Below are 21,147 nucleotides of genomic sequence, written 5' to 3'. Positions count from 1 at the left end.
AACAGTAGGCACGAAAACATTATAAGTTGCTTCGAAACTTCAAGAATAACTTATGGTGAGCTGCTCGTTGTAGCTAACGTTATCTCAAACTCAAAGGCTGTGGCAATGTTCCACATCAGCACATTTCAATAAATTAGCCATATTAAAGCAGGAAATGCTTTTTAACGCTGCATTCAATGCCTAAATTGTGTTCGTCCATCCGTCCGTCCGTACCTTTGTGCGTTCCGTCTGCCCGTAAATTTTCCGATAAGTTTAGCAGGGAATTTGATGTCATGTGTCCTATACGCGAATTCAGTTTCCCCACTATGTTTAGCGGGAAAATTAAGGTCACGTATTTGACTTCACGGGACCTCCAGACAAGTCGGTTTTCTCAGCTGAATTTAGGAACGAAAATGACGTCACGTGATTTATGATCCAGTTGGGTTTCTTCATTCAGAACCCTCATTAGATCGTATAGTCACCAACACGACCGGGTGGCATGGACACAGTGCAGAAGAGCCAATGTTTCCGGTATGCTGCAAAGCGGCTTCCCTGCGGAGATATTGAGCCTTGCCAATCTTGCGCGGGAGTTTAAGATCAGTCAGTAACGATTCGAGCTGGAGGTTTTAGAAAGCAAGATCTATGAAACCTCAAGGAAAGTCGCTGTAGCTACAGCAGCCTCGCTTAGTTTAGAAACCTCACTGCACGATGTTGCAGAATACGTGTCGGATGAAGTGGCTACTGAATGACAGCTGCTGTAGACTTAAGTGAATGGAAAGGTGGCAACGACCTTAAATTATTTTACCTGACGGCATATCAACTCTTATGAAGGTACCATTCTTTTTTATGCTTTTTGACTGGTACATACGAAGCTGTTATTTATTATGGATGCACTAAAGGGGGCGAATATGTCGCGCAGAACCGCTGGAGGCAGCCTTGTGGATCGTTAGATCCGTTTGCGAAAGCAACAACTACTCTTTCGACTCCACGTCACAGCGAAGCTATCAGGCGAAACTTACCAATTACTCGCAGTATATTGGTTTTATAAACGTGAATTTACGCATCGTGTAATGACTGTACAGGACAGTTTTCTGAAATCATTTGGATCAATTGACGTCCGGAAATGTCATTTTGACTTGCTTGGTACAACAACAAACGAGGCAGTTGCTTTTGGGCATTTAGAATGTAGCTTAATAGCATGGTTATTTTTGTTATTTCCCTTTGTCCTCTTAATATTATTACAACCAGAAATTTTATTTCTGTTTGTATGTTTCTCCTGTCTCTCTCGGTTAAGCTTTACGATCGCCTATCTCTAAAGCGGATCGTTGAGAGCCTGAGGCAGGCAATGAACGGAATCAAACATTCCATGAAATCCTTGTCTGTCCAATATGGCCACATAATCAAGCTGCCTATCCCCGACGAACAAACTGGCAAGGCTCTGCAAGATGGACCACCCCAACTAATGTCAACTGTATATCTACAAGCAGCCGAAATCCGGGTGATGCGAGTGCTAAACGACGACGAGCAACAGAGCGCCCTTGCTAGCGCTGAGGTGCATGCTCTCTTTGGAGAAGAACGCATGACCTTCACCTCAACACTAGATGACCAAATATATATTACATATTTTCACGAAACTAACATCCTAGCTATACACCGCTTTTCTGCCAAACCTAGCAATACACCACCAATATGAATCCGATTTGCATCTGTTACCTCGAAGGAATCATGGACGCAAGCGCGTAGAGCAGGTGGCTGGCTCAGAGAGGATGGCTCGTTCCCGAGATTCTATTTCAACGACGACCTAAGCCGCCCCAAAAAAAGAGGTGTTTTGGCCTGCCCGACAGAGGGGCAAGGCGAGCGTGCATTTTCGCGCGCGTGTCGAAGGCCAACATCTAGGGGGGGGGGGGGGGGGGGCGAAATGAGCGGAGCTTTTGTTCTAGTATCCCTCCATTAAACCATAAAAAGACTCTTTAACACTATGACAAAGTTAGCTCAGGTTTCCGAGTTTCCGACTTTTCGTAATTATTTTGGAAATTGCCAAGACCACTATTTTTTTTTCTTACACGTTGATATCAGGAGTGTACGCAGACATTGGAATGAATTTAATATGATATCAAAATACATTTGAAGATTAATAGATGTTTATGTCTTAACAGAATCAGAATTCCCTTTCCATATTAAAATTAGTTTTTTTGTCAGGATATGCAAGTACATTGTACACGCGATGTTCTGGACATCGAGGAAACATTGTGTTTTTTGTTGAGTGAAAAACTTTTTATTTCCCCTGTTTTTTTTTAATTTTTGCTCAGGCTAATGCGTCGCCCTTTCTTGTGTAAATCTAACGTTATTTAGCTTACTAGGTTTTTATGAAACGAATTAACAAAACAAAAATAAAGTAAGATGTTTTTTGCAAGAAATGAAAACGTGTCAGCAACCTTAGTCTGCATGCCCAATTGAATATAAAACTTTAAGCGCGTAAAATCTACGGTATGCAATTACCTGAATAGTATGGCAGCAAGTGGGATTAAGTACATAATCAATGCCAAAACACGTGAAGAATTTCTCCTGGACATGTTTCTTTACTCTTGCTATGACCATAAAAACATTACAACATCTGCGTCGGCCGTTAAATTAGCAATCAGTACGTAAAAACTCGCTGACCACTACTACATTGCTTGCCAGCTATTATAGTTCCTAAATTTTGCACGAAATACCCGGTCACGCTAATGAAAGGAGACTAAATAACAATACTTTCGACAAGGTGGTTTCGCCTCTTAACTCGAACGTATTTGTAGAGTCGGTCAGCTATCGTGACGGATATCCAAGGTTTGTTCTTGCCTTCAACCAGGTCTATAAATCAAGTCAACATGTAATGTGTATAAAAAAAAACAAAAAAACATTGCCCTGATCTTTCGTGGCTCAATCCAAATACTTTAGAAGGAATGGCAGGAGAAAAAAAACAATTATGTGCATGTTGCCTACGCTCGCCTTGAAATTTTCTATTGAAGGTAAATTTTAAGTCTTGTTGAAACAAAGTCAACGCAATGATTCGGTCGGCAAAGCGCACTCAATAACAGAAGAAATTCTCAAAATTTCGTTCGAAAAAAAGACTTCTTTCCTAATGAACTAGTTCTGTGGCCACAATACGCACACTCAAACTGATAATGCACTGAAGACATCTCTTTGAGAGAAATTCGCGTGAAATCATAGAAAATTTGATTGCTTTCGTTGATTCCTCTTCTGCTGAGGCAAGACATTCGCCAATTCATATTCAAAACGTCATCACCATTTTCTCCATTACCTGCTCCACTCCGAGAAGCCGATTTGAACTCCATTTTACTTAGTTTCGAGCCAAACACGTCCCCTGGAACAGGCAATAATCGTCTGGCCGAATTTCGTCGAACCTTTCACAGTATCAAATCTGTCCTTTTTATGCTGAAGGGCCTTACTGAGGAGTCATTACTGATGAGCTCAAATTCGGCAACATTTTGACTCTTGTACAAAGGTGGTTCTAAAAAAAAATGATTATTAAATGACCCATTTCCATTTTACCCATCATCGCACAAATACATGAAAAGCATGCGTTTCGCATATTGACATTTTTTATAGAGAGACTAGATATACTATCGCCTACACAATTTGGATTGTTGCCGGGGAAGGTCCCAGACAGTACACGACGTCGGGCCAACATTGGGATTTATTCGACAAACAATGGTCCAATATTGGGCCAATGTGGTCACCGGAGAACCAATATTGGTGGTACACTGGAATATACTGGCCAACGTTGGCCTGACTTGACCAACGGCTCACCAACGTTGGTAGTCGATTGGCTTAGGCTGGCCAACATTGGCCTACCTCAGCCAATGGCTTACGAACGTTGGCAATCGATTGGTTTATACTGGTCAACATTGGCCAACCTCAGCCAACGGCTTAGCAACGTTGGCTATTGGTTGGCTTAGGTTGGCCAACATTGGCCTGTCTCAGCCACTTGGTTACGAACATTGGTAATCAATTGGCTTAGGCTGGCCAACATTGATCTACGTTAGCCAATGAGTTGCCATCATTGGTAATCGATTGGCTAAGACAGGCCAATGTTCGCCAGCTTAAGCCAATCAATTACCGACATTGGTAATCGATTGACTTAGGCTGGGAAACATTGGCCTGTCTTAGCCAGTGGCTTACCATTGTTATATATAATTGGCTTAGTTCTTTTAATGTGCTGATCGCGCACGCTGAGAACAATCTCTAGCTATGCCTCCGGGGGGAACGATTCTTCTGTTTTTACACGCAGAGCGAGTTAGCAACTGAATTAGAACGCTGTATGCATTGCGAGCTGTAGCAAGTCGGTGACAGGTTAAAAATAAACGCTGGGGAGGAGGTCGACTCCTCCTGATCTTTCGATCTACAAATATGAAAAGAGATGGGAGGAGCTTCTACCACCTGTCACCGACTATAACTAACACGCGTCTTCCCAAAACTGATAGTTATGCTTAGTAAATTCCTCACAAAATACAAAATGCACGCTTCCTTCGATTTGTGTATATGTTTATACGGCAAAAAGCATAGGTGCCTCTTCTCGTATGCCCATTTACCGACGCAGCCGGGAAACGTTTCCAAAGAGGGGGGGGGGGGAGGCAGGGTGCAACCCCGAAATTTCCACCCGCCTCCCCAACCTAGGACAGGGGTGTATTGTCAGCTGTATGTGATCTTGAAAATCTCAAGGCAACCCGCTTTGCTGAGCCGCAAAACGCGGCCTATAATTCAGACTGAACCGGACAAAAAAGTAAATAAAAAGCACTAATATTTTAGCAAAAAAATAAAACCTTAAACAGATATCCAGCGACTGATTAAGCAATTACATGTCTTCACGAATAAAAAAATTGCGTTGAATTAACATCTCGAACACCCTATGTTTGAGGTAGGAGGTGACATAAAGCTGATGCGCATTTCAATCTGCAAAGAAAGGTTATCACGCAACACATAGATAGACTTTTCCAGAAAAGGGCTGCTGGCCGGTTTCATTTTCAGTGTTCGTGCGTATCGCGCGTGATTTGCTCGCTTTCCGAAGCGACGCACACGCGCGCGCTGAGCTGTGGAGATCGCACGCTGAGCTGTGGATTAATAAACATTGGAAAGGTCTATAACAGAAGAAGCTCAGCATTATGCCTGCTTGCCCAAAAATGACTTCAAAGTGCGTACAAAATACGACAACTGCAGTACTGACTACGGTAGTGACAACGCCCTCAGAAATATAAGATGTAATAGAGCCAACGGGTTACCAAAGTTGGCAATCGATTGGTTTAAGCTGGCCACCAATTGCCTGTCTCAGCCAGTGGCCTACCAACGTTGGAAATTAGCGGCGAGATGTTTTGGTGGCGCCCTCCTATGGTTCCCCCTTGTGACGTCATTACCTTGAAAACAAGAAGTTCGATGGTGTTTGTAAATAGCATGGTGGAAGCCTGAAATCATTGCGCTCTCAAAGGAACACTGCCAACACCGTCGAAATTAAAGTTCCTTCATTCTTCTTATTTCCGTCGATGGTATACCCTTTCCGACGTCATAGTCAGCTTTTGTGCAAATCGTGAAAGGCCGACCACAGCGACGCTTTCGGTCGCGCACGTCGCCAATTGATTGGCTTAGTCTGGTGTGATGAGCGATCCCGCGACCAGCCGAAGAGGACGAGAAAGAAGAAGACGAGGTGGGGGCATGCGAGGAGCGCGAGAGGGGATTCGGGCGGTTGACAAAGGACGGTGCAGACGCGACCGGGCCGGACCTCCGTCGGCGTGACCAGACGTCAAGAGGCCCGACCCACAACCCACTTCTCACGCAGTCCGGGCGCCAACCTTCCGGAGGTGGACAAGAGGGCATGCGTGGCGCAGTTGAACACCCGCTGCCACTCCGTGCCACAGACGTCCTGAGCCTGACTCAAGCCTTCGGCCAACGCCCAACTGCCTCGTCGCTACGTCCTTCGGCCCAGACCTTGGCGGACACCTGGTCATTGGCTGCCACCGGCGTACGGTGCCTGATTCAAGCCTTCGGCCATCGGTCAACTGCCTCGTCACTACGTCCGGACCTCGGCCCTGACGTCGTAGACCCCTGATCATCGGCTACCACGGGTGCTACGCCGCAAGGACTGAAAAGTCATGAGCGAGGGACTTTTTAGGGGACACTCAAACCTTAACATTTGTTGAAGTGCTGCTTGGGAGTGTGCTTTACTAAGACGAATGTGGGTTTGAAAGCGTTGATCTTTGACCTTTGGATCTTTTCGTAGATGCCATTAGTGCGAAGCTAACAATTGAAGAATTGGCAGCTTAAAAATGGTGCTGAAGTGGCTGCCAGGGTCTTGCGACAGGGGAGGCTGCAGGAAGAGGCGTTCGGAAGACGTAATGGCTCCCCAGCCCCAGGACTCGCCCCAGGACCTTCCTCAGGACCAGGCATAGGCTCCCCGCTGAGCTTCCTTCCTAGCCCCTTTCAATAAAAGTTCCGAAAAAAGTATTAATTGATCTTGAGATAGTCCCCAGGCAGCACACCAATGTTGGTCCGACATTGGCCTAACATTGGCAAAGACCGGCCGCAATATTGGACAATATTGGAAGCGCTACCCTTTCCAACGTTGGCCCAGTGATTGGTGCCAACGTTGGGCCACTGTTCAGCCATCGTTCCAGCCAATGTCGGCCCAATCATTGGTGCCAATGTTGGGCCATTGCTAAACCATGGTTCCAGCCAAGGTGCTCCCACATTGGCGAAAACCGGCGTAATATTGGACAACACTGGAAGCGCGACCCGATCCAATGTTGGCCGTTATGCTGATTTTTGGCCATCGTTGCACTCGCCCAGCTCTTTGCAAGTGCATTCACCAAGTTGTTTGCAAAAAGGAAGGTAAACAGACACAAGGGATTGTTTTAAAATCTTCAAAAAGTTTATTACACACAGCTTATTCTGTAGACAGGCACAAAATCAGCAATTTGTAATATGTGAAGAGGTACTATTCAACTGTGATAGAACTAAGGAGATTGCAAAGCAAACACAAACCGGGGTAATTCTTGGGTAGTGTCCAGTCTCCCGGCAGCTGGAAGAATTTTTTCCCCAAAATTCTACCGCTATTCGCCCTTCATTGGCGGTGCAATCAGTCGATCGAACGACATTTCATAGACAGATCGTTTCATCAACACGCGATGTTTCATAAAAAAAAAAACTCAAAATACGTCTTTTTCCCTCTTTTCTTTTTTTTTTGCAATGAACCGCTTCAGACTTGGCATGAAGCGGCGTGAAAGGGTGGGCTGGTTCGGTGAGCACGCGCCTCAGGAATACACTTGCGTTGAAATGCCCCTTCAGCGTGCAATTCGCGTAACGCATGTCAAGGAAACTTTGCGCCTCAGGAATACACGCACGACGAAATGCCCCTACAGCGCGCAATTCGCGTAACGCGTGTCGATGAAACAAAAATGTCGACGAAAAGGTGGCCACGAAACGTGTTTTCGCGAAACGCACGGAGAATAAAAAAGTCAGCATTCTACCTGCAGTTGTGACATTATTTCAGACAGATAATGGCAGGCGACTGTCGGTAAGATTGCGGGAAACTTATTCTGCCGGCTGTCAGGAGATAGGCCCTGCCCAATTCTAGAGGTTATCCGGAAGATTACCCATACAAGAGCGGACAATAATCACCAAGTAGGTTGCAGCGCACTTACTTTGAAAATACCGGACTTGAAAGCTGTAATCCAACATATATGTAAACACGGGCACTGCAGAAAAACCACTCAAACACAAAAACCAGAAGGAAGTGATCCGTGAAGATTCAACACGATGTAGCACACGCTGCCATTTGCCGAACCGAACACTAAACGATTCACAAGAATGTCTTGGGCTTCTATGAAGAAATCGACACGGGTGGGACTTTTCGAACGAGATACCATTTACCACAGAAGCGAAATCCACAGCGGGCCCGCACCCCGCAGGCCGCATCACACGCGAAACTAGGTCCGGTCTTCGCGACGCAGGCATTCCGAGTTTTTCAACGGCTAATGCGTCATCCGTCAAACCACGTGATCACGCTTCTGCCGTTACCCGCGCACAGAGAGCGAACTCAAGCGATAAAACGTGTACGGTTCATTGGTCCGGCGAGTACGGACCGTCTACCGCGCCTTCAGCTTAGGGAGAGAGAAAAAAAGAGAAGGAGGACAAAGCAAGCAGGCCAGAACGGGGGTGGGGTGCGCTTACAAAAGGCTAATCTTCAGGGGCATCTCAACAATGAACGCAGCGAGAGAATTTGTCACTTCTACCCAAGGTTGATAGTGCAGTAGATGTTATGCGTGACCTTGGGCTTTAGGCAGGTTCCGTGCTCTGCCTTACCAGCTTCGAGACCGTAGTCAAGTGACCCTAACCGGAGACACGATTGGCCTTAAACACGCATAGCGTCTACCCTGCTGTCAATACCGATTTAACAGGACAGCTCTTTGAAGGTCAGCTTTTGAACTTCTAAAGAAGCTCTCCAGCCCAAAAGTGGTTCTAAACGGGGCAAGTTTGAAGACAGTATGTTTTACGTCGTATAACGTAAATATAATAATATATAAATATATAATATAATGTAATGAAGAACCAAGCGCGACTATTTTTTGCGCTCGCTGTACACAAATATATCTATAAGTATATAAATATATTTTTATCAATAAATTTAAAACTGTTTGTACGCTGTTAGGTTCGCGTTTTTAAACTTCAAATTGTTCTACGAAAGAGTTACACATAAAAGACAGCCCGAACAGCACATCGTCCGACTTTCAACACACGATGAATCGCCGACGCTCGCAGACGGAAGGTTGCGATGCTGCGCGAACGGTTTCTGAAAGATGCTGGGTAGGGTACTCCGAGCGCAACGGCTTCGCGACCGTTCGAAGGGCAAATGATTCGCGACAACAAAGTAGGGTCCAGCAGCTTCAGTAAGCTAAAGGGGCTCGAGAGTCCCACGCTCACATTTCCGCAGAGCGAGCGCGGCCGGCCAGATCGAGGCGCAGTGTGCTCTCGCGTCGCGATAGCTACGTCGTTGCTCTGCCTACCCTGATGACATGTGCACTGGCAGTCGAAGCAACCCTCTCGAGACTTCACTTGAGTTTAATATATGACTTTATATCGCGATATACTCTCGTAAAACTGAGAGTCACTTCGGTTGCGGCGTAAGCGGCGGCTTTATGTTTGTTGACACCTGCGTCGACAATGACTAAATATGCACAGAATCATTAAATATAAAAAAATAGAGCACGCAGAAAGAAATACAAACATGACAGGGGCACGGACAAAGAGAAGACGTTAACGCTACGTATATATAAAAAAATATATTGGAAAAGACAAAAATACTTAAATCTAAAAAAACGGAGTTAAGTTGTCAACGCCGAGGTAAGGCAATGCGAATGGAGAGCAGCCGGCAAAAAAAAGGACGTATTTGTGATCGCGGTTATAAAGCGCCGGCGACGTACGCCCCATGAAGTTGGCTAAATAAAATTGTCGCCCAAGCGAGCTCATGAATGACTCTTTTCCAATTTCCTATTTCTGCAATGCAAAAAAGAGGTTCGCGGGTCTATAGCCTAGGCGACGTAAATATCGATAAGCCATTGGTTATGGCAGTACCAATATTGACCAGCCTATACCAAGACATCACCAATATTAGAAAACTCTTGGCTTTGACAGTTTAATATTAACCAGCTTAAGCCAACGTATATTCAATATCGGAAAACACATTGGCTCTGAAAGTCCAATATTGTACAGGTTATGCCGGCGTATATCCAATATAGGAAAGCTATTGGCTTTGACAGTCCAATATTGGACAGCTAATGCTGGCATGTATCCAATATTGGAAAGCCATTGGCTCTGACAGTCCAATATTGTACAGTTTATGCCAGCATATATCCAATATCGGAAACCTATCGGCTTTGACAGTCCAATATTGGATAACTTATGCCGGCATATATCCAATATTGGAAAACAATTGACTTTGACAGTCCAATATTGGACAGGTTATGCCAGTATCTATCCAATATTGGAAAGCCATTGGCATTGGCAGTCCAGTATTGGATAACTTATGCCAGCATATATCCAATATTGGAAAACCATTGGCTTTGACAGTCCAATATTGGACAGGTTATGCCAGCATTTATCCAATATTGGCAAGCCATTGGCTTTCACAGTCCAATATTGGACAGCTTATTCCAGTGCATCACCAATATTGGAAAAACATTGGCTATGATAGTCCATTATTGGCCCAGGTAATTCCAATATTGGTAAACACATGGCTCAGTTGGGCCATTGTTGGGCCATTCTTTGTCCCATCAATTCCAATGTTGGCCCAATATCGTGTGCTGCCTGGGTCATTTGCTCGCCAGATAAAATAGTGCACAGAAAAAGCATAGGAGGACCTTGCCATTGGTGCCCAAAATGTTTTTCTTGCAGTGGGCTGCTAATAAGAAACAGGCCAGGGGTTCTTAAAACCCAATGTTGGAATAACCAGGATTTAAAAACATTGCCATCATTGCATGGCCACCATTAAAGATAAGGCATTAACACTGGGACATGCCAATGAATCAGCTTGACTGCCGATAACGGCCTATTCAATGATTGAACTTGTATACCAATGATGGCATAGCCATTCAATTATTGTGAAAGCCAAAATTGGCATAGCCTATGACATAGTGTGGATGCCAACGATGGCTGAAATATTGGTTTAACGATGGCCTAAAAAAGGTGCCAATGATGGCTGGATCATTGGTTGAACGATGGCCCAACGTTGGCGCCAATGACGGCTGGAAGGTTGGTTGAACGATGGCCCAACGTTGGTGCCAATGATGGCTGGAACATTGGTTGAACGATGGCCCAACGTTGGTGCCAATGGCTGGGCCAACATTCGAAGAAGTTTCGCTCGTCCAGAATACCAATGTTGGACCAACCTCCGGAGCCAGCGTTTGTCATTGTTGGCCCAATGTAGGTCCAACATTGGTGTGCTGCCTGGGGTATACAACCTCTTCTAGAGATTTTGAAGATAATGTTTACTCCACTTCGAACAAGAATCTTCTCACGTCAAGTCGATTCTAGGACGCATCCAAACCAATTGACAATGTATGTCGCATACAATAATTTGGAAACAATATTACAGCATATTCTTCTCCGGGTTTTTTGTTTCCTTTTTTTGAAAACTGTCGTCTAAGTCGTCCCAATTGGTGTCTGCAGGTGGTATTCAAAGCTGTCAAACCAAACTTAAAGCTGGCATACCGTAAAATTCAATATCGTCACCTATAATTTACAATTTTCTCAATAACGTTGCTGACACTACCAGGATGCAAATTTTATCAGTATCAAGAAGACATCGTAATAATGTCTCCGCATGTCAATTGCTTAGTTGATGTGTTGCGAGATTTCGTAAGTAACAACGCCATCTAAATGCGATCATAAGATAATGGAGTACTTTAAGATAAGCCTCATTTCGGAATAAGTTAAAGAAAAACTGGTCTGTTTCTTTAATGCGATTAGAGTGGTCACTCTAAAGTTTCCATTTATTTTGTGCTCCTCTACGTGCACGCATGGCACTGGCGTCCCTGTAAAGTAAGCAGATAGCCTTAAATACCTTGGAACATTTTTGATGGCGTCCTAAAGTGGCATGTTAGTTTTTCATATATCTAATAAAAACTTCGAAGCACCATATATCTCTTATATCGGTCTAAATTGTGTATGCCCCTTTCAATTCGAAATGCCATTGCACATGCGCTTGCATATAGTGTTCTTCGCTACCGTATGACTGTCTTCGGGAATGGCTTCCCCTTCTGGAAGGTCAAGATCGACAGTGTATTACCGCCATCGTAAAAATTGTTTCATACAAGCTCATGATACCTGAGGACACCAGCCTGCTCAAGTTCCTTAGCCTTCGTAACTTTCATACACTTTATGACAATTTCGTTGTGTTGCGGACTTTTAGGAACAATAAAGTCTAAATCGCACACTCATCCTTGCGTAATCCCTGTCATGACCAGCCTAAAAAAAAAAAAAAAAAAAACTTGTACGCTTTTTATATGGCGAAAGTAAGCGAGCTTATTATGTTCCATACTTCTTTTCTCAACCATTACTTAAACCGCTGACTTTTACATTTATAAAAAAAGTGCTAATTAATAATGGAGTCTGTAGAGTGTCTTCGGTTGAGCTTCTTTGATGTATGTTTTTCCTGTTTTTTTATTTTGTATATTTGTATTTTTTGTATTTGCTCTACTGGACATTCTCGGACAATTTCTCTTCGGAAAATTTGCAGTACGCTGTTTAATTCACTAAAAACGTCCAATTTGACATTTTCAAAATTTGCAGTGTACTTGCGCGTTATATAGGTTACTTCTATTTGTTTGTTTCTCTAGAGTCTACTTTATTTTGTTAATTTTTTAATCGCTTTGGGTTCCGTAGCGTATTTTGATTTCCACGCTTCGATACGGCACAGTGTGTATTATATATCTTGTGGACGATATCGGCGAGAGTCGTGGAAGAGTGTATTTGTGGGTGTATGTTTTTATTTTATTTCCGGCTCTGGGGTAGCTAATTTTGACGTTCAGTTGGGATACCAGAGATAAAAAAAAATAAAAAAAAATGTCATGTTTTTTTGTCCCTGGTTTAGATATGTTATTAGTGCGGCCTCACGTACTCTGAGTACTTATATTGAATTTACTTTTTTTTCTTAGGTGTATCTGCTGACAAATAATTTTGCTAGCACTCTTGATTCTCTACTTCTCTTCAAAAGCATCATGCTCATTAAGGTGGTGTTCATCATACAAGCCCGAGAGGGATTAGATAAACTTGCATCCGTACCTCATATTATGTTTCCCAGCAATTATTAATATTATTATTGTGATGCCACCCACAACAAGATTCGGGAAGAAGGTTCCGGACTTCTATGTGCCAACGATCTTCAACAAACAGCCTACCAGAAGACGTTTATGTTGTGAACTCCGTGAAGCAACTGAGACGAGCACTCCAAGATCTCAGAAAAATATCATGCATCTGTATATCTTTGTTTGTGTGTGACCCTGTGTGTCCCTATTTTTCTTTTTCTTTTTTATCATCGTCAGTATTATAGCGTTGTAACAGTTGCTTGAGACGGGAACTACGTATCAAGAGAAATTTTGTACTAATGGTTGAAGGGTGCTATCCCGCAAATCATCCAACTGGCTTTAAAGACCCGCTTTAAATATTATACATGCAGAAATAAACATTAATATCATTATTATTAATTTCATAAAAGCCCTCTAGGGCTTGAATGAGGAACACCACCGTGATGAGCATCTCGTGTTATATGTATCAGCGGTCAGTTAGACGCTCTCTAATTTGACTAGAGTAAGGCGTTTGACGTAGTCAGTCACATTATTTTTTATCTAAACATTCCTCCAATGGGGTGTGTGGCTGATTAAACGACTGGTTAAAAAGCTATTTAACAAAGAGAGAGAGAGGTGTACCTCCGGATCAACCATATGAACCCTTAACTATAAAGGGCTCGAACTGGCTTTCCTCAGGGATATGTTTTAGGACCCCTTCTGTACACAATTTTCATAAATGACGTATCTTTTGCCTACTTCAAATACTTCATTCCTGCAATATGCTGACGACATAAAAATTTATAAAGAAATAGTTAATGAACATGATTTTGCTAAGCTCCAGGAAGATGCATGTCCTTTCTGCAGATGGTGCTCCAAAAAATCTACTTTTGAACCCGTCCAAAACAGGTCATGACGCTCGCTCGGAAAACTCACAATATCTCTTTTGCATATGATATTCAAGGGGAGACTTCTTCTCGAGTAAGTGTAGTGAAACATCTCGGAGTCATGGTTGACTCTGGCTTGTGTTTCTCTGATCACGTTTATAGGCTGGTTAACTCGTCATTGAGAATGTTGGGTGTTGAAACTCGCTTAACCAGGGAGCTCGACAACCCGACTGCTTTTATCACGTTAAACTGTTCGCTATCAAGGTCGCAGTAAAAATAGACTTCAGTTGTTTAGAATGGAACCTCCCAAACTCACTCCTTGGAGTTCGAACGTGTGCAAAAAAAGTTTGTTTCAATCTTTAAGCATCCCTTGATAAAGGAGGGTGTTCATTGTATAACATATGAGTCTGCGTTAGAGCATGTTGGTTTGCTTAGCTTGCACCGGCGTCGAAGAACGCGGACTCACTATCTTTGTTTTAAACGCTGCATGGACTCATTTATTCTCCGAGCTTGTTATCGGAACGGTTCCTTAGGGTCCCACTCGTGCCTACTCGTCTTCTCCCATCTTTATATGTTTCTGGAACGTTTAGTCCGGCAAACCCAATTGTTAGAATAGCACTTCGTTTGGGTCATCACTCTCAAAAACTTGATATTTTCCACCCGTGCTACAAGACGTTTGTCCTTTCAATTAAAAAAAAAACTTGCCTGTGCAGGACGAGCATATATGAATTGCTCGGTTATGTCTAAATTTCGCCATCTCCATGGGTTAAAACATAATAATTCCTTGGCAATGGATTATCAAACTTGGGATTATGAAGCTCTTTTGGAAAGTGATACAATATCTGATCTTTATCGACGTAGAGAGCAAGCGGATTTGGTATATTTGCTTAAAACTTTTCACCACTCAATTCACTCGTGAATACTCAATGCACATTTTGAACGTCTAGAAAATTTGGTCACTTTTGAGTATTCCCTGGTTATTGATTTGTTACAGCGGCTACTTTGAAAAAATGGACTTATTTGACTCCAGCCGAATAAATTTTGACCTCTCAATCAAGACTTGTTCTAATTAAGGAAGAGCTGAGGGGTACTCGGAGGTTACGGTGAATCGCTCACGAATTTTTATTCTTCGTAGTAACTTAATTTGTAGACAAGTTGATTTACTCTTGAAACTCATGTAGCGGGAATGTTACTACCACTTTTTAACAGCCCTATAATTTTTCATATGAAATGAGGGCTACATGGCCAGTGATGTTTGCAAGAAACTGCGTCAATTAACACTTTTTTTCGTCTCTGTGTGATGCATCTGCTCTCCTCACTACACAGGTACCTCTTCATGGCGCACTCACGTATGAACTTCAAATATAAACGTTTAACTCCTGAGTTTATGCGTCGGTAATTTCAATCTTTCTGTGTATCTATCAAGTTATAAATGTCACGTTTTATCTTTTAATGTAACTATGATCCTTGTTTTTTAGTGTTTCAATGTTCCGTGTGCCAGCACCAAGACCGTACTGTAGTTCCAGAGAACACAATAAAATTATGTTAGAAATTATTAATATTGTAATTAAAATTATTACCAATAATAATAATAATAATAATAATAATTTTTAATTCACGTATTTCATAACTACATACAAGAATGCGGGTCCGTCGAAAGCCAAAAGAGGCTTGTAGGACTGGACCCAGCAGCGGCGTGAAGAAAATCAAATTCTGACGCTTGATTACAAAAAACAAACAAAACACTTAAAAAAAACAATTCCAAGAACTATGCATAAATAACTCTTCAAAAAAAAAATTACTGACATGTAATCATACACCACAATAAATACACTAAAGGGGATTAAGAACGGATGGCCACGGACTACACTCTTTGACCACAAAAAATCTTCTATTCAGGAACTGAAAAGGGTGAAAAAAAAAAAACAAAAAAAAAACGCGAGATGCACAAAAAGGACATGTTCAGAAGCAGGATATTTAGCAAATTGTTTTTAGTTGTTTTTTCAGCTGACGCTTTGACCTGAGTTCCAAGAATGACTCTGACAATGTATTGAAAAGTTCAGGGACATAGAAAGAGCGCATACGTTTTCCATACTTTGTGTATACACGAGGAATGAACAATCGTTCACTTTCCCTTAAGTTGCGCTGCAGGACACGGGGCGTTTTGAAAGGGCTGTACCAATAGTGTTTGTCAATTACACATCTTTTATAAAGTGCTGAAAAACGCGGGAGACACAACGAAGAAAACAACTCTTCACTTGGCAGATCAAAAGAGGTGTATGCTACGCTTTTTAAAATACTTTTTAAGATGTTATCTATTTTGTGATACCAGAGCATGGAACAATTCGCATGAATAGTAATTCCGTAACGTAACAGGCCGTAGGCTAAGGCATTGACTATCATTTTTCGGACAAACAGCGATAAAAACGTTTTTGTAGTATATAACATACAAGATACACTCCTTAACTTTTTGGCTATGTAGCTGAGGTATGAATTCCACGATAAATCGCTATCAAAGAAAATGCCTAAGTACTTTGTTGTGTTTACATATTCAAGAGGCATACAGGAGCAGTGAGTACATTTCGACGAGTGCAATATAAAAGGAATATCAAGGCTTTTGCGTTTCGACGGACTACTGAAACACATAATTTTTGTTTTCTGAACATTTATTTTAATAAGATTTGCTTCGAACCAGTTCATAACTTTGGTTGAATTCTCTTGCAATGATACAGTCGCACTGCTCAGATTTAAATGTCTAGATACTAGCAGCGTATCGTCAGCGTACTGATATATTTCGCACCCGGATATAGTTTTAGAAAGGTCATTGACATATAAATTAAACAAAAGAAGGGCTAAAACAGAGCCCTGCGGTACACCAGCTTTCAAAAGCACTTTGGCACTCCGGCTATCACACACTGAAACTTGCTGTGTGCGGTTCGTTAAAAAGTCTTTGAGTAAAGAAAAAAATGGTCCCCTGAAACCATAGTCGAATATTTTTTTCATTAGTATCTTATGGCTAATGGAGTCGAATGCCTTTGAGACATCAAGAAAAAGGGCACAGGCATATTTGTTATTTTCAAAAGTTCCATGCAAAGTGTCCACGAGTTCTTCAAGTAAAGAATCTGTTCCACGTCCAGCAACAAAGCCGTACTGACACGGCGATAGCATATTAAACTTCCCAAGAAACGCGGTCATTGTTCTGAAAATATGCTTTTCTAGTACTAATGCTAAACATGGTAAAATCGAGATGGGCCTATAACTTTCAACGCTATCACGTGCACCACCTTTATAAAGGGGCCGAACAATGGCACTTTTCAGGCCACCGGGAATGATACTAGAATTTATAACCCCGTTTATGATGTATAGCAAAACTGTGCTCAGCGCTTCAAAATTACGTCGTAAGTCGCAGAGACGAATATTATCTGAGCCGGGCGCCTTATTGGGTTTAAAGCTAAACAAAATCAAGCGTAACTCTTCGATTGTCAGGTTCGGTAAAAATGCAGAATGTAAAGAAGGACACTCTAGATTAGTCGGGGTCACGGTTTCGTCGCGCGCTACACCCGAGACTGAAGCAAAGAAGCGATTAAATTTATCAGTTATAGATGACACATGTGCGCCAAAGTTTTTTTTAATCGTGTCATCGATCGACGATTTAGACGAGCATCCCTTTACTTCGTTAACCAGGGACCAGGTTTTTGCGACGTCATGACGGGAGCGGAAAAACTTTTCATTAAAGTGTTGGCGCTTCTTAGAACGTACAAGGGCATTTACACGATTTCTAAGGCTTTGATACTGTAACCTTAGCTCTTGGTTTTCAGGGAAACGGCGACATCGTGCCCATAAAGTATCTTTTTCTTTGATTGCAGAAAGAACATTTGACGTTAGCCAAGGATGATTTTTCCGCCTTTTTCTTATCGTAACATGTTTTGTGCTTTGATCTCTAAAGTTCAAAAGAATTTCACAAAGATTTAAGTAGGCACCATGATAATCATTGTTTTCGATTAAGGCATTCCAGTCATAAGTGGAAATTAGACTGTCAAGACGACGTGAATCGACAATGTTTACTTGTTTGGGTTGTTCTACCTTCTCAGGAGCGACAGCGAAATTAATTCGACAGGCCACGAAATAATGGTCCGCTAATTTTTGTGCGATAAAGGCTGAGTCTACAGGCACCCCTGAATTTCTAATGTTAATATGATCAATGCATGATATAACGAGGTTGCCAGACATATATTCTTCTCTGGTAGGGATGTTAATAAGGTTTTCAATACCATGATTTGCAAGCATATTTAAGTAATTGCAGACAACAGATATCGATGGCTTCAAGATATCAATGTTCAGATCCCCCACAAGACACAACTTATCCGTAGGCACCATGTTTCCTAGAGTCATGTTCAGTTCATCTAAATAGTTAGAAACATATTCCGATGGGGGTCGATAAAATGCCAAAAAGGAAATAACAAAATCACCTTTACTGAGTTTCAAAGATAGACACTCTGCATAGTTAAACGATACCCCCGACTCCACTGCTAACCAAGATTTTTTAACATACACAGCTATCCCTCCTCCCCTATATGCACTACGCGTCAGAAAGAACGCCTCAAATTCGGGAAAAGAAAACTGACCGCGCGAAATTCCAACGTCCCGAACGTTTATTTCTGTTAAGACAAAAACGTCGACAGTATTTTCAAGTGCATGCACAACTAGTTGAAACTCATCCCAGTATTTCCTAATACTTCCGATATTTACATGTAAAACGGTAAGTGCGCTAGCACTAGGTGGAAAGGAGTCAAGAAACGAAGGAAAATCAGCGCTCAATATTGTGTCTTCCATTTCTACACTATTTTTTCTAAGTCTCTAGCGCTAGCGGTCCTCACCAGTGATGCGTTTTTGTCCTTTTTCGCGAAGATTGTGGCATTTTTCACCCAAACGAATTTGTAAGATTTTTCCCTGCCCTTAGTTCTCGCCTGCCAGAAGAGGTCCTTGTTTGCTCGTGTAAGGTTGTCATTGAAATATACTTTTTGTTGGCTTACGGACCGAGGAAGCGTGGCCAACTTCTTCCGAGCACTCATCGATTTTTCTTTTACAGACGTCGAGGAGAACTGAACCAAAATGGGGGCCGCCCCCTCGCGCCTCGAGCGCAGGCGGTGGCAAGCCACCACTTCGGCAGGATGGTGTCTACCGATGTTCAGTCTCTCGGCAAGGTCTTCGATAACTACCTTCACATCTTCGTCATCTATGATAGGAATGCCATGAATTTCCATGTTGCACCTCCTACTGTATTGTTCAGTGGAGTTTAGGTTTGTCTGTAGTTGTTCGATCATAGAAGTTTGATTGGATACTGTGGCTTGTAGCGCTCCAACTTCTGATCGCAGTAGTTTTACTTCTTGATCGTTCTGCTGAACAAGCTTCATCATGGATTCACATTTGCGAACAGAATCTTGAAGACTCGAGATCGTTACCTTCATTGCATCAACAGATGGCTTCAATAACAAAAGGTCGTCTACTTTTGCCGGGAGGTCACAGAGCCGGTCCACGTTTGCTTTCAAAGTGTGAAGAAGCTCAAGTTTTTGGCTTATTGCGGCAAGTTGCGCGGACACGGTATCTTCTTGCGATGCTGACGCAGCCTCCTCGCTGACGCCTAATCTGCTTTCACGCAATCGGCACGTGCGACAGACCCATTTTTTGCGTTTCCCGGTTTCCATTGATCTGAAAGTTCTGTCCGAAATGCCGGAGCAGGCATCAAGATGATATACGTGATTACAAGAGCAGCATTTCATAAAAGCCCCGTCAGTTGGTACAGACTTAAAACATACAATGCAATCTGTGGTGTTTGCATTAGCCATGACTGAGACAAAAATACTTTCAGGCACAGACAAAAATTCAGTTCCCAATAACAGATTTCACAAGAAGAAGCTTTCAATACACAAAAAGAAATATAATTCAAGTCACATTTGTTGCAGTCGGCGGCGTACACAGAAACAAAAAAACTAGGAAATCATGGCTATGAAAACAAGACTCTCACCTGCCAAATTACGGCAAAGTTAGTTCTCTGTGGGTGACAGGCCGCCGACTGCGCCGACGAAAGGCCTCGGATCCGTTCTTATGGGCGCCAAATCCGGTTGCCCGGATGATGAAATGATCCTCGTCCACGTGGTCCTGGTCTTTGTCGACGCACGCTGCGTCAGAAGTCCCTCACGCGCCGGCAGCTGGGAGCGACGATGACCGCGCTCAAAACCAGACAGTGCCGGTACGGTGGAGGCAATCCGTTCTGCCAAAAAACGGCAAAGTTAGTTCTCTGTGGGTGACAGGCCGCCGACTGCGCCGACGAAAGGCCTCGGATCCGTTCTTATGGGCGCCAAATCCGGTTGCCCGGATGATGAAATGATGCTCGTCCACGTGGTCCTGGTCTTTGTCGACGCACGCTGCGTCAGAAGTCCCTCACGCGCCGGCAGCTGGGAGCGACGATGACCGCGCTCAAAACCAGACAGTGCCGGTACGGTGGAGGCAATCCGTTCTGCCAAAAAACGGCAAAGTTAGTTCTCTGTGGGTAACAGGCCGCCGACGATTATTACGAATATTATTTATATTCGTAATAACATAAATAATAAAAATGTTAATATTAATGTTATATTTTTATTATTATTATTTATTATTATTATTATTATTATTACTATAATAAACTCTAAAAAATGCCTGCCCGTCTACTTACCCGCGAAACACTCAAAGAGCCGATCTGTGCAATCTACGAAATCAGCTCAGCGCATGATGAGGCGGAGCCTTCGTTTAGACCTAAAAATGAAGTCTACGCTGCGTTATTATGCAGCGCAAAGCGTCATGCTTGCTTTGCGTAATGCCGCAGTGCAGACATAATTTTGATTTCTAAACAGGTTTTCCGCCTCATCAATCCCGGAGCTAATTTTGCAGATCTTAGATATTGGCTCTTCGAGTGTTTTGCTGATAATCAGACGTGCAGGCATTATTTAGGGTATTGTAAGGTGGTAGAATTACTACAGTTGGGTTCAATGAAGATGATAGATTGTATTGCGGCATGTCATTAGTGTCAAAACGAAAAAAACGCAACCAATGTTATTCAGCTAGAGATAGTACTTTAAAACCTCTATGCTTCTGCACGCCTCAAACTGTTTTTGTTGTGAATATGCTCCAGTCAAATACGTGAAAACTTGTAAATATTTCGGTATTGATGTTGACTCTGAATTATCGCGGGACTTTTTTATCTTTTTTTACGTATTGAAAAAGCTTCGAGTTGCATCCTGCACCTTCTACAATATGCGAGCATTCATCACGATGTTAATCCGAATACTCCTTGTACACGCCTTCATTTATAGTGTGCTTCGGTATGGAATAGCCTTACTCAGTCATTGCACTGACCTATTGGAAACTAAAGTGAATGTTCTCATGAAGGGAATCGCGTAGCGTGGCATATGGTT

At 42.7% G+C, this 21,147-nt stretch overlaps 1 protein-coding gene across 1 annotated transcript; it reads right to left on the bottom strand.

The window, feature by feature from the left end:
• Window positions 1-1,001: 1,001 nt before the first annotated feature.
• LOC115324391 lies at window positions 1,002-19,401 on the bottom strand. Its single transcript, XM_042294741.1, has 2 exons — window positions 18,784-19,401; window positions 1,002-1,070 (listed from the first exon to the last, which is right to left on the bottom strand). Exons 1-2 carry the CDS (start codon window positions 19,399-19,401, stop codon window positions 1,002-1,004), a joined length of 687 nt encoding a protein of 228 aa, XP_042150675.1.
• Between the last annotated feature and the right edge of the window lie 1,746 nt (window positions 19,402-21,147).

The sequence above is a fragment of the Ixodes scapularis genome, unplaced genomic scaffold (genome assembly GCF_016920785.2).
Source record: "Ixodes scapularis isolate PalLabHiFi unplaced genomic scaffold, ASM1692078v2 PGA_scaffold6__148_contigs__length_123643588, whole genome shotgun sequence".
Classification (NCBI taxonomy): domain Eukaryota; kingdom Metazoa; phylum Arthropoda; class Arachnida; order Ixodida; family Ixodidae; genus Ixodes; species Ixodes scapularis.
This window is presented reverse-complemented; position numbering and strand designations above follow the sequence as displayed.